Genomic DNA, 21,180 nt, shown 5'->3' on the forward strand with positions numbered 1-21,180 from the left:
ATGTGTCTGCATTCAAGCATTTCAGTGGGCTTAAACAGATCACCCTTTACAGCAGATTTAGTTCACAAACAACTGACAGCTTTGACCTAAATAGGATTTTCAGTTACAATAATTAATCCTAAAATCGGACATTAGTAACTTACTTTTAGCAGCATCACTCACAATATCTCCCGGTTCTTACTTGTGAATTCAATTCACTGCATACTCGCACTAAACGGTTCATTTGAATCAGCGAGTTGTCGACTCGAGAACAGCTGCAATCGGTTCATTCCAATTCGTGAATTAATCGTTTGGTGCGATTTGCGAACCGATTTAAATGGTTCATTGAAAAGAATCAGTTCATTCATGAATCAGACACCGCTTCTGTGTCTCGGAGCACGTGATATATTATAAGGAGTAACGATAAGTTTTATGAAATGTAGTGAAGTAAAAAGTACGATCTTATGCTTTGGAATGTAGTGAAGTAAAAGTAAAAGTTACTCAAAATAAAACTACTCCAGTAAAGCACAGATACTTGAAAAATGTACTTAAGTACATAACGAAGTAAAACTACTTCGTTACTGCCCACCACTGAACAAGTTACATTAAAACGTGAAGCGTATTGGATTTATACTTTGAACACATTATTACCAAATGGTCTTAATGAAGAGTTTGATATTCGCCCTTTTCTGCATTAATGATGTTGATTGTATTTTTATGTTTACGTTTGATTTTTTCTAATCAGGTGTTTATGTTAGATTGTTGTGATTTGTTTTTATTGGTATTTTCACTTTTATTTTTATTTTTTTAATTTATTTTCACTTGTAATTTGTTGCCCGAGTGTTGAGTTTGTGTGTGTGTGTGTGTGTGTGTGTGTGTGTGTGTGTGTGTGTCATGTGTTTTTTCATGTAATTCCTGCTAGTATTTAAGGGCTCGTTAGTACATGTGTTCATTGTCTGATGAAGAGCCATACGGCTCAAGCGACACCTGTGGTGAGAACATGAAATACAATTTTTTTTTTTTTTTGCATTTTTGGACCTGTGGTGTGTCAAGCTTTCTTTCTTCTTAAAAACAAAAAAAGCAGAACATTTTGTTCACAGTATTCTCCAATTATCTGATTTCTCATAATCTGATTTCTCAAAATAAAACAAACAAAAACAACAAAACAGAATGTTTATGAACACAACAAAAGACAGCAAAACAGAACAGTTATGAAAATGACTGCAGGTACGGTGCAAAACCACACAGCCCCACAATTATAATATGAATTTAATCATGATACAACCAGATGCCCCCCTTTAAAGAGGGTCTGCAACAAGGAAATGATCACTGTTTCCTACCTAATCCTATTTCCATCAACAGACCCGCAACTGGTATTCTGGTAAGACCTCATCAGGGATCATTAATACAGCACAGTATGCAAACATCACAATGAAAACTATTTATTCCCAATGTTTTATTGTTCTGCTTATAGTAAACCTGCAATATGTCTAGATGTCCCCATGACTGGCATTGCTGATAACAACAATAACACTAATATTTGCACTGCACATGCTAATTATAACAATAGTAAACTTGAGGAATTGATCAAATGTTCCTTGAACTACTACTCCTTATATACAGTATAAACATGCATATTAATAGTCTGCTTCAGAATGCTTCTTTTCCTCAATGTTGACCTCTATCGCTGGTAAAACAATCAGAACAGTAATCTAATGCCTAAACTATTTCTTAAGTTCAGGATCATAAATATGGGTTTCCCCTCCTACTTTGCAACATTTATTCCTGGAAAAAAGAAGCTTGCTTTGGAAGAGAGGGACTGGGAATTATTATGCTTATCATTCTTTCTGGTATTTGGATTTATTATTTTTCCCCGCAATGAAAAAAATAATAAAAATATACAGTGAAAAACAGTATTTTTTTCAGTTTTAAGGGATGGTAAAAGTCAGAGTGCTGGTCTATGAGTGGGTGTGAGGTCAATGTATGTGACCCCAGCTGGCAGGATGAACATTAGGAACTTTTTCCCACTCACACAGCGATAACACTGGCATCAGCAAGGATTACTCATGTCCAGGGCCAAAATGGCTGGTGCTTTAATTCACTCTGGCAGGTTCGAGCCTGGGCCACCATTAATCTAATAGTACTCACTTTCCAGGTGACTATCACTGCCTTGTCAGGCCATTTAGATCTTCATAATCCATAAACCTCTTAATCCAATTGTGTAGCAGCATCACGATGTATCCCCCACTGCTGTCTGCACAGAGAAAACACTCCATATGAGGAGGCTCCAGATCTGGACTCAATGTAAACATAAGAATGTGTTTCTCATGATCTTAAACACATAAATTAACAGTCCCACAAATCAAAGAAAAATCATCATACATGTTTACAATAACTTTGGTAACAGGGTTGAATGGTTGACAATTCTGGTTGCTCAAAAATAAAACAAAACAAAAAATACAAAAAAGTTTTCTCATGAAACTGTAGATGGCGCAGGCCGATAGGTTCTAACTCAATCTGATATAATCACATCATCATTCATATGGCGCAGCTGATTGGTTTCTTTTCACATCAGCAGCCAATGAGCTTGCTGCTTAACATACAAATACTCGGCTAGTGCTTGCTGTAGCAGTTGCAACGCACTTCACAAAACAGCAGCATGTCTGTGGATGTATTGGCAGTAGCAATTCTCTGCCGCAGCAGCAGCGTAGCAAATCTATTCCGCCAAGACCAAACACATTATACACTGACATGAATATTAGCCTACCATGCTAAACTCTCAGAGAGTTGTCATGATAGAACTTTTGTTTACAACATTTTGATTGATCAAAAACAAAACAAAGTAAAACAAAATCAAAACAAACAAAAAACAATGCAAACTCAAGCAAAGAAAACAAAAAACGTTTACAGCATTCTGTATGAAATGAAACAAAACTTTTACATCATACATTTTTAGTTTATATATAGTAATTTTCAGTTATTTTAATACTTTAAGTTAAACTAAACAAGTAAAAGTAAAACTAAAATTAAAACCATTAAAAAATGCATTGCTTAAAATAAACATAAAATGTTTTTTCAAAACTACTCATTGTACAGATAATAAAAAGTGATTAAGATGTATTCATGATGTACTATCATTCTGTATAGAAGGACTTTAATGTAAATTAGGAATGATTCTTTATTTTAATGTAGGCTAGATAAATATGACAGTGGGATGCATCAGAATATTACTTTTTAATTCGTTTTTTTTCTGCAGTGAATGCAATATCAGTTCAAAAGTTTATAAATGACCTTAAGCTTATATAGAGAGAAGTTTAAGACCTCTGAGGTGAGACAGGCAGCACAGGCCAAACTTTTAGGCAATCTTTATGCTTCTGAATCTATGACTACATATGAATCATATGACTACATGTTCAGGAAAAACAAGCATGAAGAAGACAGTGAACAAGAGTACTGTAATTGTGTGTCTGGTCAGGATGCATGGGCTGATGTTGATGAGAAGTAAGTTCATTAGGCATCCTAATAAGCGTTTGTGATTATTCAGTGTAACTCGCGCCACCAGGGGACTGAATGTTTAGCGTTTTATCCGGTCTCATCGCCCCTAGCACGTCTCCATGGTTACACACCTGCCCCAATAGGGCCCAATGGATCAGGTGTGTAACCATGGAGACGCGCGAGCTGTGAGGAGGCTGGATCAGGAGCGCATCGCTTGCTCGCTCAGTGCTCACTCGCTCGCTCATCAGTCAGTCGCTCAGTCGCGCTCTTCTGCGAATGCAACTCCGTCCAGACACTGGCACGCGAACACCAAACAAACCCAAACAATGACATTATCTGCAACGACACGACAGAAGCACAGCATTATCTGACCAACTGAACCGATCCCGTGCCTCTTTCTGCTCGCTGTTTGCCGGTAAGTGTTTGGACAGATTCGCGAGCGCAGCTAACATGATGCATTGAATTATTATTATTACGGCAAAGCTGCATTTAAAAGACAACGAGTGCAACTTTGTCAGCTTTTATGCATGAATCGTTGCTGTTTTGTTTGCATACATTTGTTGATGCAAACTGAGTTTGAGAAATCATTCTGTGCATTGCATGAATGTTGCAAAACCTCTCTTGCTGCATTTATTTTCACTCCTGCATCTGTGGTCTATTTCCATCATGCCTCTGTATGCCTTTTTATTTTTATTTATTCTCCTTTTAATTTAAATGAGATATGTTTTAGATCTGATTATGGGTGTATTTTCCTCCTCTGCATACTTTAAAATGCGACGTTATAGAAGAAAAATAGCATGCTGCTTCAAAATATGAATCCAATACCAGTAAATAAGGGGCAATTTGTGTTAAATGGTGCATTGAAAGCCTCGCATTAACATTTCATTCATAATATCTTTATTCTGCCAGTAAAATACATTATTTTTAAAAAAAATAAATAGACAATTCAGTGTTCATATATATTTTGTAGATGTTGACATTAATGTCTTTTAGTGGTTGAATGAAGATCTTATGAATGAAAGGTTAATACAAGGTTTTCAATGCACCGTTTAACACAAATTGTTCCTTATTCACTGATATTGAACATATCGTATTTTAAAGCAGACAATACAGTGTTTATGTATAGATGTTTAAAGACATCTACTCAGCATCCTTGAGAGTTTTACACAAGGATGTCCTGGGATTGTGGCATGTGCTAAATAAATGTTTACAGCATTGAATCTGTACATGTACACGCTAAAAAATGCTGGGTTAAATACAACCCAGTGCTGGGTAAAATAGGGACAAGCCCAGCAATTGGGTTGTCCTTTTATGAAAGATCAACAGAATTCCAGCACTGACATTTTAAAATAAAATCTGTTTCTCAGTGGCTGATAATTCACAGATAAATGTGATTGATTTACGCAGGGTCTGTTGATTGTTGGGTTTGTAAAGCTCAATCGACAGCGAATCAGTTCAAGCTGTTGTTTAAGCTGTCTGTATATCACTGGAGCAGTGATCCCTGTGAGATACGTTTGAGTCGATACGTTAAATCCATAAAGTGTCTGAAGGCCGTAAGGGCGGGAAAAGGGCGGTTACACCTTTCACTGATTTAAGTACGTAGTCCATTTGAGAGAGCTATGGGAGGGCAGTAAAAATTCTATTTATAGGTCTGTTCACAGCTGCCAGACTATTTGGTGTCTACTCACTGATGTTCAGTCAAAATAGGATGGCTATAGAAATGCGAGGCATTTCTTAGTAAATGGGCTCATTAATGCTCCAATATATCCAAACACTGAGTAGTGCCACTCAGATACCGTGATAAAGCCAGGTACAAGCCCAGGAGGATGGAGAATGTAGGAATTGTTGTGGTTCTTTTAGTGAAGTCGTAGGTCTGATGTTAGTTTTTGTTGTTCTGATCCATATTTCAAGTACCTGCACATATTTGTTATGTTTTGTTGGGTGCAGGAGGTGAAAATAATGAAATAAAGTAAATAATGCATCACATACAACAGCTAGAGACAAGCATTCTGTCGTGAATGAACCCTTGGCTTTTTCTCATCCTCTAGGATGAAGTAGAGTGTAAAATAAACCATTCGTTTTCGTTTGGTGCTCCTGGGCCCAGATTTTGTGCTTCTTATACCAGGTTATACTTATTTGTGCACTGGGCTTGGATGCAAGCGGGCTCCTGATGGCAGTAAATCTGTGATTTATAATTTTTGTTTCGCTCGATTCAGAGAGTGCTGATTAGATTCTGTGGTACTTTTTGAGGCTGTAGTTCTGTGGCGTTAAGCTGCCATCCAGTGAAGTGTCTTTCTGTGCCTGTCAATGAGCTGCAATGTTCAAATGCTGCTCAGCTTTGTGAATGCACTTGCAAATGACATTTTACATTACATCTAGTTTGGAAATAGACTATTAGCTATGTAAAAATGAGTATGTTTATAGGGATAATTGAATAGAAAGGTGACACTCTAGATTAAGAGTTTCCCTTAATAAACTCCTAATTTGCTACTTATTGATGGTAAGGTAGTTGTTGTAGTTTAGGTATAGGGTTGAGTTAAGGGATCTAAAATATGGTCATGCCGAATTAATATGGCATTAATGCGTGCTTTGTAAGTACTATTAAAAAGCCAATATTCTAGCAATATGCATGCTAATAATCAACTAGCAAGTAGTGAATAGTGTTCCCTGATCTAAAGTGTTACTAATCATTCTCAATCATTTTCAAAAGTTTGGAATCAGTAAGATTTTTAAAAATGTTTTGAAAGAACTTTGCTGATAATGTCTGCATTTTTTGATCAAGCAATATAGTAAAAAACAGTAATATTGTGAAATATTATTACAATTTAAAATAACTTTCAGCATAATTACTGCAGTCTTCAGTGTCACATGATCCTTCAGAAATCATTCTAATATGCTGATTTGCTGCTCAAGAAACATTTATTATTATCAATGTTAAAAAAAAGTTGTGATGTATAATATTTTTGTGGAAAAAGTGAAACATTTTTTATGGATCCTTTGATGAAAAGAAAGTAAAACAACAGCATTTATTTGAAATAGAAAAGTTTTTTAACATTATAAATGTTTTTACGGTCACTTTTAATCAATTGAATGCATCCTTAAATTATTAATTTCTTAATAAACTGCCACAATGCTGCCACTAGGGGTGCTATGCAGGCATTAGTGTGAACATCATAGGCCATGAGTTTAAAGAGAATCTTGCTTGCTTAGTTATACTGTAAATGTATTTATTGATAGCTACCTGAATAATAACATATTCGTTTAATGGAAAATAATATTTTAATGTAACTCTAAAACCCCCATGGGTACTGAGTTTGTGGTTCAAGAACACATTAAAGTCAACCTGAAATGTTGTCGGCAACTCATTTTACTTCTGTAATCTGACATATTTTTGTGAAACAGGATATTGAAACAGAATACAAGAATTTGTGATGCCAGCTGAAAAAGAGTAAATAGAACCGACTTTTTCATCAACCATGTACATGATATGTGTTGGCCAAGCATGTCTACATTTTCAAACTTGAATAAGGTATGTTTTTGTCCATACTGTTAATGCAGTTAACTTAATGTGACCTTTGTAATTTAGTTTGTAATATGTATGTTTAGAAGGCTTTGGTGCACTTTGAATACAAATAATGTCTTTGTTTCCTTACTGTGAAAGGTAAGCATGCCCCCATCTTTCTCCAATAATTGCAGCATCATAACGCTAGGATTAAACTCACAACCAAAGGGGGCATTAAATATGCAGCTACTCTGCGGTCGACTGCAACCTTTATGCTGGGTGCTGCTACACATTTTTGTTGTCCGCATCCCTCTCTAGCCCTCTATCGTTTCCTCACTCATGCATTTTCTGGCTGAAGTTTGAGGGATTTGATAATCAGTGACGTACAAGGTCTCATATAATACATAGAGAGCGAGTAGAGAGTGTGAGAGTGTGAGAGACAGATGGGTGCAAATCAGTGTAAATCTGCTGTGTGCTAAAATGAATCAATGTTCCCTGACCCTCTACCCAAACTGAAGGAGCTCACAGTCACCTGAAAGAATGCACTTCATCACCCACTGTGAAGAAAAGAGAACATGAGATGAAGAAGAGGATGAGAGAAGAAAGTGAATAAATGATTTACACATGAACATTGTCATCTTGAAGGAAGATAGGGAGACAATTAAAGGTATAGTTCACCTAGAAATGAAAATTTGCTGAAAATGTACTCACCCTCAGGCCATCCAAGATGAGTCTGTTTCTTCATGGGAACAGATTTGGAGAAATTTATCATTACATCATTTGCTCACCAATGGATCCTCTGCAGTGAATGGGTGCCGTCAGAATGAGAGTCCAGTCCATCAACTAACGTCTTCTTTTCACTTCACAAGACATTAACTGATGGACTGGAGTGGTGTGGACTAGGGTTAGGATTATTGTGATGTTTTTATCAGCTGTTTGGACTCTCATTCTGACGGCACCCATTCACTGCAGAGGATCCACTGGTGAGCAAGTGATATAATGCTACATTTCTCCAAATCTGTTCCCATGAAGAAACAAACTCATCAACATCTTGGAGAGACTGAGGGTGAGTACATTTTCAGTAGATTTTCATTTTCAACTATTCCTTTAAGTGGCCTATTATTTCATTAATATTATATTATCTGTGAGTACAGAGTACAGGTAATAGCTTGGAAAAGAGCAGAAGAAGAAATACTGGTTTGGAACAAGAAAATTATGAAAACTATGACAATATTTGGGTGAACTATCAATATATAAGAAAATAGAAAATAATACATCACATCAGATGCCAAATGAAAGGATATAAACAATGCATAATGCAATATACATAGAGTATAAGTTCATTAAGAACAACTAGGTAAGCTAAAATAATAAACAGAGAACATAGAGCTGCAAAAACACAGTTTATATGCAACTCCTACCCATTCTGTCCGATATCTGTGTAAGCACCATGGTTAAATAAGAAGCAAGAGATTTGGAAGAGGGCTGAGAAAGGAAGCAGTGAGGGAGGAGAGCAGGAACGCAGGATGACAGGGACGAGAAAAGAAACACGGAAGGACCATTCATTGTGCTCATTTGCACACATGCTGCTACAGATGAGATTGGGTTTTCATTTTCACTAAATGTCCTGTACCTCTAGTGTTTGTTCTTTGTATCTCTGGACCTCATAGATTTAATGTACTTACACAGCCTCTCTTTGCTCCCTTTCCATCTGTGTACCTCTCTTCCAAAATGCTGTGTCCTAAAGCGATCAAAGCTCTCTCTTTCATTGTAATCTGAATGTTTTACCGAACCAGCCACAACTACGACAAGGGACAACCAAGATTTTCTTGGCAGTTTATTTCTGTCAAAGTTAAATTGGTCAAAGTTACCACTCCACTTAACTAAATTAATGCTACATTTAATCTAAAGTTAGATGATCTATTCCAATTTGAAATCCCAGACTTCTAACCACAACGACGTTCAATCTCTTGTGAAAAAGTAGTGTGCTTACAGGAATAGTTCACCCAAAAGTGAACATTTTCTGAAAATGTATTCTGCTTCAGGCCATCTAAAATGTAGATGAGTTTATTTCTTCATCAGAACAGATTTGGAGAAATGTAGCATTACATCATTTGCTCACCAGTGGATGCTCTGCAGTGAATGGGTGCCGTCAGAATGAGAGACTAAACAGCTGATGAAAACATCACAATAATCCACAAGTAATCCACACAACTCCAGTCCATCAGTTAACGTCTTGTGAAGGGTAAAAGCTGCATGTTTGTAAGAAACAAATCCATCAAGATGTTTTTTTTAACTTCACATGAGTCCTCTGTCCATAATATAGCTTTCTCCAGTGAAAAATGTGTCTCATCTGAATCAGTAGAGAAATATGCACAGATCAACCAATCAAACAGCCCAAACGATTTAAAATTAAAATGCCTTAAAGGGATAGTTCCCACCAAAATTTAGTCATCATTTACTCGGCCTCATGTTGTTCCAAACCACTAACTCACAGAGACATGAGCATTGGGGCTGTTTTGTGAAGAATGTTGGTAACCAAACAGTTGCTGGTATTGACTTCGATAGTAGGGAAAAATGCTATAGAAGTCAATGGCTACCGCCAAAATAACTTCTTTTGTGTTCAACAGAAGAAAGAAACTCATACAGGTTTGGAATAACTTGAGGGTGAGTAAATGATGACATAATTTTCATTTTGGGTGAACTAACCCTTTAATAATGGATTTGTCTATTACAAACATGTAGCTGTTGAAAATGGTATCTTTCTGAGTGGAATAAAACACAGAATAAGAAGAACTGAACTATTCACTGTCATTCATGATTCAGATGTTCTGCAAGCAATAGTGCTCAAGAACTGGGTGGTTACAAATGTAAAGCAAGTAGTATTTGGCTGGTCATGTGATTTTAACGTCACATCCATGCAACAACCCTCTCCATGGAAAATAAAACAGAATTTATTAGGCAATCACATTTTTAAAGATATATTAATTTCTTTACTGTGTAAAACTTTATAATAAGTGACAGTTTACTTAGTGCTCAGTTAAAGCCTTAATTTCTCTCTCGCAAAGTTCTCTCTCTCGCTCTCTCACACACACACACACACACACAACTAATGGTGTGTTAATGGAGAGAGTGTTATGGGCTGCTGTAGTCCAGGCCTCCTTTTAGCTGTGTGTGTGTAAGTGAGCGTGACTGTAGCATTACTCATGCTGTGTGACACAGCATAGCTTGTATGATGAGAGACAGACAGCATGTAGAGGACTGTGTGTCTGAGTTTGGTGTTCACACATCTACTATCTCTCTCTTCTCTCACCCTCAAGTGTGATGTAGAAGCGACCTGGCCTGAAATCACTGGCTGATGAACACAGAATAAAACTTCCTTTCCAAAAATATGCAGAAATAGAGAAAGAGACAGCAGAACAATCTTGACATGCATTGGGGTGGGCGGTTTACCGAAATCTTATTCCATGCTATGATTTTATACCACGGTAACTGTACATTTTACAATACAGTTATTTTTGTCAGGAAATTCAACCCAGTAGTTTATATAGTAAATAACCATGTGGTAAAGATATTTTTGGATAATCAGATTAGTTAAATTCTTTGTAAATGATAGCATTTTTGTTCTCCTTTGATTATTTTCCCTTTTTATTTATAACTCGATGGACGCAAAACATGATTATTCAGTTGAGTCTCAGTGGAAGCACATCAAATGAATTCTGTATGAATGCGGCAAGTTGTGTCATTGCTTGCCAACCACAAATGTAAATTCAACTTTTTTGCAACATGTCACACTCCGTGTTTCTTGGTTGCTCACCAATTTCTGTCCATTTATATTCGATATATTTGTGGTATAAACAGTATAGCAGAATCTACTGGTTGACACATTTCTACCATCTCGTGATATTTACCATAAACGTTCCAAAAGGGTGTTTTTGCACTGATGCCATAGAAAATGTTTTAGGTTCTCTAAAGAACCTTTCAGTGAACAGTTCTTAAAAGAACGATTTTTAGAACATTTTAGAACCTTTTCCATTGTAAAAACTTTTTGTGCAATGGAAATGTTCCATTGTTGTTGAAGGAACTGGATGCCAATATATAATCTTTATTTTTTTAATAAATAGTGTGTATAGTGTGCGTTAATGGCAAAATATTTTTGGTAACACCTCCAAAGACCCTTCCTTAAGCTGTCAAACCTTAAAAAACATATCATTCGTTTTCAATAAAATAAGCACATTTTTTTCCTCATCCAGTGGACTGATTAATAACTGTAATTACATGTATCCATTGCCCAGAAACTGACGAGGCCAAAAGCAATTATGATTTCAACTCTATTAACTGTAATTTGATTCATTGGTTACTCATGTGCTCCACGCTCACCCTGATGGTTCAGTGAAAAGCAGTTGGTAAGAATTCAATGATCACTTTACACTTTAACTAAAGCTTCTCAAGAAATCATGACCTTTGTTTCTCCAGTGAGGACAGAAGTGTCTTGGCTTTAAACCAAGAGGAGCCCAGATGGCTGAGATTTTTGTCAACGTCATCCCAAAGAGTTCATATTATTCATCTTATCTCTCCAACCCATAAAAAGAAGCGTAAGGAGATAATGTGTTGAGCACAGGTCCAAATTAAGAAATTCTTGAATAGAGAAGTGGGTTAACAGGCCAGTGATGGATGGGCCGCCCCGTTTTCTCCGGTGACTAATGACGACCTCTTCACTTCTCTGAGATTTGGGCTCCTCTGCTGTGGTGAGAGTGATTGAGCGTGTCTGGGGAGGGTCATCTTGGTGTTTGCTTCACCGCTGAACTACATCTGGATCTTCTAAAAGACCGCGTAATGCTGAGGTCTACAAAATTGTTAAAACACCCTTGAGCTGACACCGGCATGAATTTCCACGCTGTTTTTTGACAGATTAGTGTTGGTCCAGCTGGTGGATCACACACGAATGCCCCAGACAAAAAATGACGAAGGTGGCATTGACCCCTAAAATGAAATATTTAGGGGCCACATTACTGTTTTAGTTGAAAATTGCAGATCACTGTAGTGATTCTTATAGTATTTGGTTCATTTAAATATAATTTATTTAAAAAAATAATTATTTCTGTGCTACTTAAAAAGTAAAACAAGATTTAATGATTATCAATTCAACCTTGCAATTGGATCTCAATATGGAAAACAATGACAAATATTAAGCCAGGTTATTGATTTTTTTTTTCTTTTGGAAAACCATTATTAATTGATTGCAATAACAAAACTATGTTGTGAATGTGTATCTTTAAGCTGACATACAGTATGAACAATGAGTCAGTAAAAAGACATAATAAATTTAATGAATCGGATGAAAAATCACTTGCGGTTCAGTGAGGGAGTCGGTTGAGTTTAATGCCCATGAACGGGTTCACAGGCCAAAATCGCATACTCTCTTGAGTAGTTACATATTTTGAATATGTAATTACTTTACAACTGCTAAACAAGTACAGTCTATATAGTATGAATGTGCAACGTATCCCTCATGGGATAGTAAAATGTCCATTGTATGCACACTTCAGAATCATGCCGGAAGTAGTAGGTTATCTGGGTACTGTGAGTGCTGTGAAATCTGACTTACTTCTTTTGTCACATGCTTTTTTTCACCTACTATATGTGATTTCGGATGCAGCCATAGAGACACAAGCATTGGGGCTGTTTTGTGTAGCTCATGACTGCATGTTGAGTTAAATTAAACTTTTAAAAATGCATCTTTAGACCTGTGTTCTTTTACATTCAGTTTTTTCTCTCTGTGACGAGAGGGGCGGGGCCGAGAGCCGTGGGAATGGAGCGAGGCCGGTGGAGTAAATGCTAATGTACGACACCTGCGCCACTCACCGGTCTCGAGTCCCACGGCGGAGCTCCGGAAGGATAAAAGGAGGAGTGACGACAGTGTTGGACGAGAGAGGACCAGGCCTGGACTTTATTTTGTGTTTTGTGTGCGGCAGTCGTCCGCGAGGGGCTGCCGCTTTACTTTCATTTTGTGTTTGTTTATGTTATTAAAGTATTTAAATGTTCGCCGGTTCCCGCCTCCTTCTTCCCGAACTACAAACTTTGTTACATTGGTGCCGAAACCCGGGAAGAAGGAGGCGGGAACCGGTGAGTGGCCGGTGAGTGGCGCAGATGTGGTGCATTAGCATTTACTCCACCGGCCTCGCTCCGTTCCCACGGCTCTCGGCCCCGCCCCTCTCGTCACACTCTCATTTGACAGCCATATGATGACATGACTGATTAGGCTGCTACAAACCACAACAGCATTGCCAACTTTCTATCACATGTCCCTATTTGGATTCAATATATATATATATTTTTTAATTTCATCTTAATACTATAAATTGCCTATACACGTAATGTGGTACTAGATGCAAGTTTTAGAAACCTATGTCAACTTTCCCTAGCATCTGTGCTGATTAGATAGCTATCTAATATTGTTAAAATTAAGTGTTTAATATTAATATCAGGTATATACTACAAATATTTTATTAATATCAGCATTGCACTCGTGTCTCGCAGAGAGCGGCATGTTTAGAAAGCCATGTAAAATGAATGCAAGTTCAACTTTTTCTTTTTAAATGAAGAAAGTAGCCTACTCTTTGTGATTGGTTTTCGGTCCTTTGTATTAAACTATACATACATGCATGGTGCTGTTTTTTTTCTAATTGTTTAAGCAACTTTATTAATTATATATGGTTTATAAACATTATTTTAAACATTATGCACTTTTTTTCAAAGATAGTTGTACTATTTTATTACGCTTTGAAGAAACGTGCATAATATTTTGCTGGATGCACCCTCTTGTGGCCTCAGGAGAGAAGCCAAAGCCAGAAGCCAGAAGCTTTTTTCCCCCTAACTGAAATTATGCCTTTTAAATTCAAATATAATTGCTTATTTGCTTATAATTGCTATTGCCTATAGCACGGCACTATTGGGTGCGTTCCCCATCAGCGTTTAACGCAACTAGGGTTGTCAAAATGACTGAAAAACTAAATTAATATTTTCTACTTAAATATTATCAAAATTCGAATTTAGTTTTTCAGTCATTTTTCAGCCCTAGTTGCGTTAAACGCTGATGGGGAACGCATCCAATAGTGCCATGCTATAAGCAAGCGCAGAACGTAGCCGCTCTGCGAGCCCTGCCCCAGAGTGCCTGTACTGAGTGCTTACATCCCACATGTAAGCATGAGCTAATATGAGCCCCAAGCCACTAAGCTGGGGACTACATAACAGGATCTTCTCCACTCTTAGAGGGAATTAGGTAATCTAGGTGGTCAAAATCCATGCCTGGAGGGCAGGTAAATCCAAATTATAAAATCTGGTGAAGGTGGATGGCGAGGACCAGCCAGCGGCCGCACAGATATCATCAATAGAAATCCCACTGGACCAAGCCCAGGAGGAGGCCATTCCCCTAGTGGAATGGGCCCTTACTCCTATAGGACACTGTAAGCCCAATGAGGCATAAGCCAGGGTAATAGTGTCCACTATCCAGTCTCTGCTTTGTAACTGGCAGCCCTTTAGAGCAGCCTCCAAAGCATACAAAGAGCTGCTCTCTTAAGAGCCTGGACCGGGCAGAGTGTATGAGGACCCTTCTCATCCTCTGAATTGGGAAAAGCCAGAATGGTAATGACTTTTGCTCTAAACGGAGTGGAGAGCACTTTAGGCACATAGCTGTGTAGCGAATCAGCTTAAAGGGGAAATATGAATAATTAATCATAACTAGTTATAATTAATTATAAATATTTAGATCCGCTGTAAGTATTACTTGACCTCTCAGGGTCAACTGTCTGTCAATTCTAAGAACGTTAATTTTCTGGTTAAGGGAAATAACTTTCTTACTGTACAATACTAGTCATGTACTAGCATGTAGCAGAAATCTGCATGATTAGGGACTACGATTATGAGCAAACGATGAACAACCTCAGGTGTGATACAAGTAAGACGTTATTAACTACATAAACACTTAAACTAGTCTAACATACACCTACACATACACACACACAGACACACACGCATACAGTTGGTATAGGAACAGGATTAAAGCTTAGGCAGTAAAGAGAAGAGAAATAAAGCATGAAGCTATGGAACCATTGGATATTCAGCAGATCTACAGCCTGAAGGAAACATCAGATTCTTAGTTCAAACACACCTTTGTAAAAAGGTGCAAATTATACTTAATGTATCAATTAATAAGACTAAGTTTGATACTTGCACGTCTGTCCTGGGCCCTGTTCACAGACAACTTGGCACCCAGTATGTTTATTGGGTGAGGGGTCTGTGAACGTTTGTTAATCTAATGAATAATTGATTTGTTAAATCAAATAAAAAATGGTGTGTCTGATTGGTCCAGACGCTACAGCTGTGTCTTGGCTTGAGGACGACCCTATAGTCGTTAGGCCCAAACTCAAGACATGAAGTACTTACTGACAGTGCATGCAGGTCACCCACTCACTTGACCGACGCTAGAGTTAAGAGGAGGGCAGTCTTAAGCAACGGGCTGCAAATCGGCCAACTGGAGCAGTTCAAAGGGAGGGCCCCGTAGGACTATGGATAAGTCCCAGGTCGGCACAGTATGAGGACGAGGCGGGTTTAATCTCCAAGCTCCCCTCGGAAACTAAACATGGAAGGTTAAAACAGATGACACATTACATGTCACAAGCTTGCGAGAGAAGGTCTGTCCTCAGTGGTATGGGCCAATGGGCAGCTGAATCAACCCCGAGAACCACATCTGATTCCACCAAGAGGACCGAGCATCTGACTTTCCTGCACCATCTGATGACTTGAGGAGGAAGCAGGGCAATCGGGGGGGGAGGCATACAAGCGAGTGCTGGGCCAGTCGTGGGCCAGAGCATCTTGCTGTCTCAAGAAATAAATTGGGCAGTGAAAGTTGTCTTCTGAGGCAAAGAGGTCCTTCGTACAGACAAATAAGGAGCATCACAGTCAATGTTTACACGTCTTACTACTAGTTTTGAAAACCTGTTTTAAAGTCCCAGCAACTTTATAGCTGTGAAACATTAAATATTTAACAATTATTACACCGATCCATTATATTGATACATATTATTTGTAGTGGTGTCAAAATTAGCGCGTTAATGCAGGCGATTAATTTTTTCCGTTTAATGTGTTCAAAATATTTAACGCAATTAATGCAGGGGCAAGGCTAGGGTTGGCCACCCCACTCACAACTGCTGCTTCTGTCACTTTTTCTCTTGACAAGAAGTGCATTTATTCAGTCGCAGAACGACTGAGAACGGGAGACGTTTCAGACGCGCGCTCCATTTCACTTCAGCGCCAGGCGCGAGTCAAGCGAGCGCGGAAAAGGTACTGTGCTCGCAGCGCATGCTCTTCAATTGCACGCACAAAGGCGGCAGTAGCCTGTAGCCTGTATCCTTTCATATCAAAACGCGAAATAAACTACGTGCATGCAGTGTCACATTTAAGAACATGTCTCTGAAATGGTCTCACTCATCTAATACACCCGATTTAACTAGTCAGCTCATTAATAGAGACCTGAAGTGACCTGAAGTGGGTTAGAAAAGTTAAAAAGAGTTGAGAGAAAATTATGATGCGTGTCAGATCCGCGTCACGTTCAGCAGCGGCAGCTCTTAAAGAAATAGCAGCCAAAATAACCTAATAACCAGCTGCTGTGATGTCTATTAATCAAAGAACAAAAGAAAAAAAGAGGAAAAAATAACTTTTATAGCTTTAAGGATTCATCAATATTTAATTTAGAATTTAGTGTTTGATCATTTCAATTTCTATTTCTGTATATTTCTGCTGAAGGGCACAGATAAATATGACATTTATTATAATGGGTTTATGTGAAGATTGTTTTAAAGGGGTCATAGGATGCGATTTAAATTTTTTCTATCTCTTTGGAGTGTTACAAGCTCTTGGTGCATAAAGAAGATCTGTAAAGTTGCAAAGACTAAAGTCTCAAATCCAAAGAGATATTCTTTATAAAAGTTAAGAGTCAGCCACGCCTACCTAAAATGGCTCGTTCTAACATGACCCCACATATCTACGTCACGATGTGGGAAGATTTGCATAACACCGCCCAAATGTTCACGCAAAGAAAAAAGGCGTAACTTTTATTCTTGTTGTAGTATTGGCCGCCGCCATGTCGTGAAGGCGCGGTGTGATTCGTTGTGAAAGCGAAACTACTTTGTTTGGCCTTCCAAAAGAGGACGATATTGCTTTCTCTCTAGGCCGCCGCCGCTCACTCTAGGCTGCCGTGTGTGATGCTGGGTTTCGTTGTGAAAGCGAAACTACTTTGTTTGGCCTTCCAAAAATGGACACGACCGCGATTAATCACAATTAATTTCAGAAAAATGTGCGAATAATTTGTTAATTTTTAGAGTGAATAGTAAATAGAGTCATTTTATAACAGAATAGATTCACACATGCACTTTTAGTCTAGATTCTAATGGAGTTTTTTGTGATTTGTGACAGTGTAGTCACACTTTACGCTAAGGATATTATACTGACTCTCAGCCTCTGACGTTCCTATTTTGAGATCGGCAGGTTTAAAGTGTCATAGCTGAGACTATTTTTCTGCTTTTCTTTGTTGGCCACACATGGAACGGGGCAAAATTGGGCACTGGGTCTGGCACCAGCAGCATTGCCAGCATGTCTATGTAAAGTGGTATTTGTGATTGAGAGAGTACAGCGACCCACAAGTTCTTGCTCTATTAAGCCCTGTCAGGACACCGTAAATAAATGGGACCCACTTCACCTTGTTCTAGTTGACCCCAAAAGTGTCACGCTTTGTCTGCGAGGCGCGGGTCGACACGGGTGATGCCTTGCTGTAATACAGTCTGTGCAGTGAGACGTTTGATAAAAGGTGTCCTCTTAATCTGTCTGTACTTATCAGCAGCAACAGTTTCGAACTCAAGGCACGACGATGGACAAAGCAGCAGAGGGACACGGGTCGCTTTGATCGGCCATGCTGCCACATTTCAGCCCATTGTTCTCCGCTCATCTCTCCCAGCCATTCATACCTCACATACACAAGCCTAAATCAACCTGATTACTATGATAAAGTCTTACCCTGCTTTCTTTTCATTTCATTTTCATTTCAAAGGAGTGTTAGTCCAGATCCAGCTCTAAATTATGATGATTATCACTCAGGGAGGCAGGCTGATTCATTTACAAGAGGGAGGCCTGCCACGGACCCAGAAACACATGAGCTGATATGAGGAAGTGCAGATCAAAGCGGCGAGTGGAGAACAGGGGGAAGGGAGCGAGAGAAAGAGAATGGGAGTGCAGAAAACAAACATGCAGATGCTGTTCATGGAGAAGATAGAACATGGATTAGGCTACACTTTTTTTTTTTTTGGCTTGAATTTGCCAAGCAGCTGAACTTGAGCCTGCATTGCGTTACGGGGAATTTTGTGGCTAGAATAGACTGATTTTTCTTTGTCAGCTCACTTGTGCTTTTAGATGTCATGCCAGTGATTCTTCTAAATCATTTTTCAGGCTAGTATCATTCTGCACATGTGAGCAAGAGCATTTCATGCATTTCTATATATGCTGAGCCAAGCCATATGAGATAAATATGTGTGCCAATTTAAATCACAATTTATGATGCTTGAAATGCATATATTAGTGTTAAACACATTTTTTATATTTTATGCTTCTCTCACTTTAAGTTATGTAGTTAGTAACAAATGTATATTTTCTTAGCAAAAACAAAAATGTTGGGGAGAGAGGGAAACAAATGTATTATGTTTTTGATTCACTAAAAATAACTGATTCATAATCAGGCTACACTGGCGCGACCCATCGAATCGACTTGTAAGACTCATTTACTCATCAATCGGACTACATTGGTTGTTTGCATTGTCTGTTTTTGCATGCAGCCCATGAGGTCAACTCCATATAAAGATGTGTCTTGCCATTATTTCATGGCACACTACCTTTTTATTGCATCACATTCAATACAGACAACTCACAACTATAACTTGGTGCATTATGAAAATACTGATTTTTAAAAAATAACAGCTGTGCATTTTAGTGAGTTAATTCAGCAAAATGGGATGGTTTGTAGAAATAGAATACCATTCAAAACTTTAACTGTAAGCATCCTTCTAGTGATCCTTGAATTTTTTTTATTTCATTTTTTCACATATTGTAGTATTTAGATATTATTAGATATCATTTGAAAGCGTTGACACTCAAAATTCATCCTGTGAAAACCACTTTGAAACTGGAGATTGTGTTATCATGGAAATGGTCATTTGAATCATTTTAGTGGGCTCCTGCCCCAGTGGGTGGAGTCAAGTGCCATATAGGAAAATTTACTACATAATTGTATAATCAAAACATGTTCTAATCTTGACAAAACACATATTGTTGGAAAGGTCTGAGTCTCAAAGTTCTATATTTGGTGACTATTTAGCGATAGGAGTAATATTGTGGCATAAACGTATAAATTTGTGACAGGAAATGAGACAAGTACATCAAGTGCATTTGTGACAAGTACATTTTCTTTACACTTAAAGTTCTAACTTTTTTACACTTTCATCTTTTGAAATGCGTTCACTACAGCACTACTTTTTTTACATCTATGTTCAACAATCTTTTTTATTGTTTATTAAATTAATCTTAATTGAATTTCTTTTCATAAAAGAATTCAGAAAAACCGTATCATGGTTTCCACATAATATTAAGCATCACAACTGTTTTCAACACTGATAATAAGACATATTTCTTGAGCAGCAAATTATCATATTAGAATGCTTTCTGAAGGATCATGTGACACTGAAGACTGGAGTAATGATGCTGAAAATTCAGCTTTGCATCACATGAATACATTTCATTTTAAAATATATTCAAATAGAAAAGAGTTATTGTAAACTGTAGTAATATTTCACAATATTACTGTTTTTACTGCATTTCTGATCAAATAAATGCAGCCTTTATGAGCAAAAGAGACTTCCATAAATTAAATGTTGCATCTAACTTTACACCCTCTTCCTCCCAGCCTCATTCCAGCTCTGCGCCCAGCGGCTTGTGTAGGACCATGATGCTCAGCAGCTCAGTGGATGTACCCAGCCCAGGTGGGATGAGTGCAGTGGCGGCCCGGAACGTGTTTCGCAGTTCCAGCATCAGTGGTGCCATGTACAGCCTGGAGAAGAGCCCCAGCAGCACGGGGCCCGATGCCACAGGCCTGGCTGGAAACAAGAAGCGTCGCTCCAGCCTGGGAGCCAAGATGGTGGCTATTGTGGGTCTGTCACAGTGGAGCAAGAGCACACTGCAGCTAAACCAGCAAGGTGGGCAACTCTGAATACTCCATCTACCCTGCTGTTCTCTGTCAGATATGCTTCTTGTTTTGTTGCCCCGTTTGATCTCGCTGTCGCAGCCTGAACAATTTCACGCCATGGTTTGTCATTTCTGGTGTGTGTAGTTTTTTCTCACTTAATTTCTTTTCACTTTCCTTCACCTCCACTCAACATTCTTGTCCTTATTTGACTTTCAAGGTTTTACAAGGTTACCAAGTCCTGTCAGTCTCTTTCCTCAACAGTTTTGAGGGCCATATGCAAGACAGAATTACTATTACCAGACTTACTTACTTTGGGATTTTTATAAGAAAATAAAATATTTAATATTTTTAGAGAAATGAGATTCATTGCCAATATAAAACTATAGGCTACTTGATATTGCATTAACGCAAACAACATACAAGAGTCTCACACAAAGTTATCAGTCATTGTCTTTTTATTGAAAAGGAAACACTCCAACCATTGCAAAAAAAAATAAAAATCATGCTTAAAGGGGTCCTATTATGCTCTTTTACAAAGTCTTGATTTTGTTTTGGGGGTGTACTAGAACATGCTCTCATGCTTGGTGTTTCGAAAAACACATTATTTTTCACATAATTTACATTATTAAAATACCTTTCTCCCCAGGCTGGCACAAACGGCTCGTTTAGTTCCAGCTTTGATGAAGGTCCGGCTTCCGAAAAACAAAATGTGTTGTGATTGGTTAGCTGTCCCAGTACGTTGTGATTGGCGAACAGCTTAGACGGTGTTTCAGTACTGCCCCGCCCCTCGCGCCATCTTTCAACAAAAGCTTTTCCGGCAGGCACTGTACTCCCTCATGTTGTGGAAGCTGTCCTCAGTAAAATGCGCAGCACACAATAGCAAATTGGGGTTATAATGCTCAGGGACAGAGTTAAAAAA

At 38.3% G+C, this 21,180-nt stretch overlaps 1 protein-coding gene across 1 annotated transcript in view; it reads left to right on the forward strand.

Annotated features, from left to right (window-relative positions):
* Positions 1 to 3,707: 3,707 nt before the first annotated feature.
* The window catches only part of LOC107702460 (regulating synaptic membrane exocytosis protein 3-like), a 72,116-nt gene continuing 54,643 nt past the window's right edge, over positions 3,708 to 21,180 (forward strand). The window contains exons 1-2 of the mRNA XM_016504793.1: positions 3,708 to 3,889; positions 19,983 to 20,271. Coding sequence (XP_016360279.1) covers positions 20,022 to 20,271 — 250 coding nt within the window. The 5' untranslated portion in view covers positions 3,708 to 3,889; positions 19,983 to 20,021. The remainder of the gene's footprint in view (positions 3,890 to 19,982; positions 20,272 to 21,180) is intronic.

Source organism: Sinocyclocheilus anshuiensis, unplaced genomic scaffold (genome assembly GCF_001515605.1).
Source record: "Sinocyclocheilus anshuiensis isolate Anshui unplaced genomic scaffold, SAMN03320099.WGS_v1.1 scaffold1142, whole genome shotgun sequence".
Taxonomy (NCBI): Eukaryota; Metazoa; Chordata; class Actinopteri; order Cypriniformes; family Cyprinidae; genus Sinocyclocheilus; species Sinocyclocheilus anshuiensis.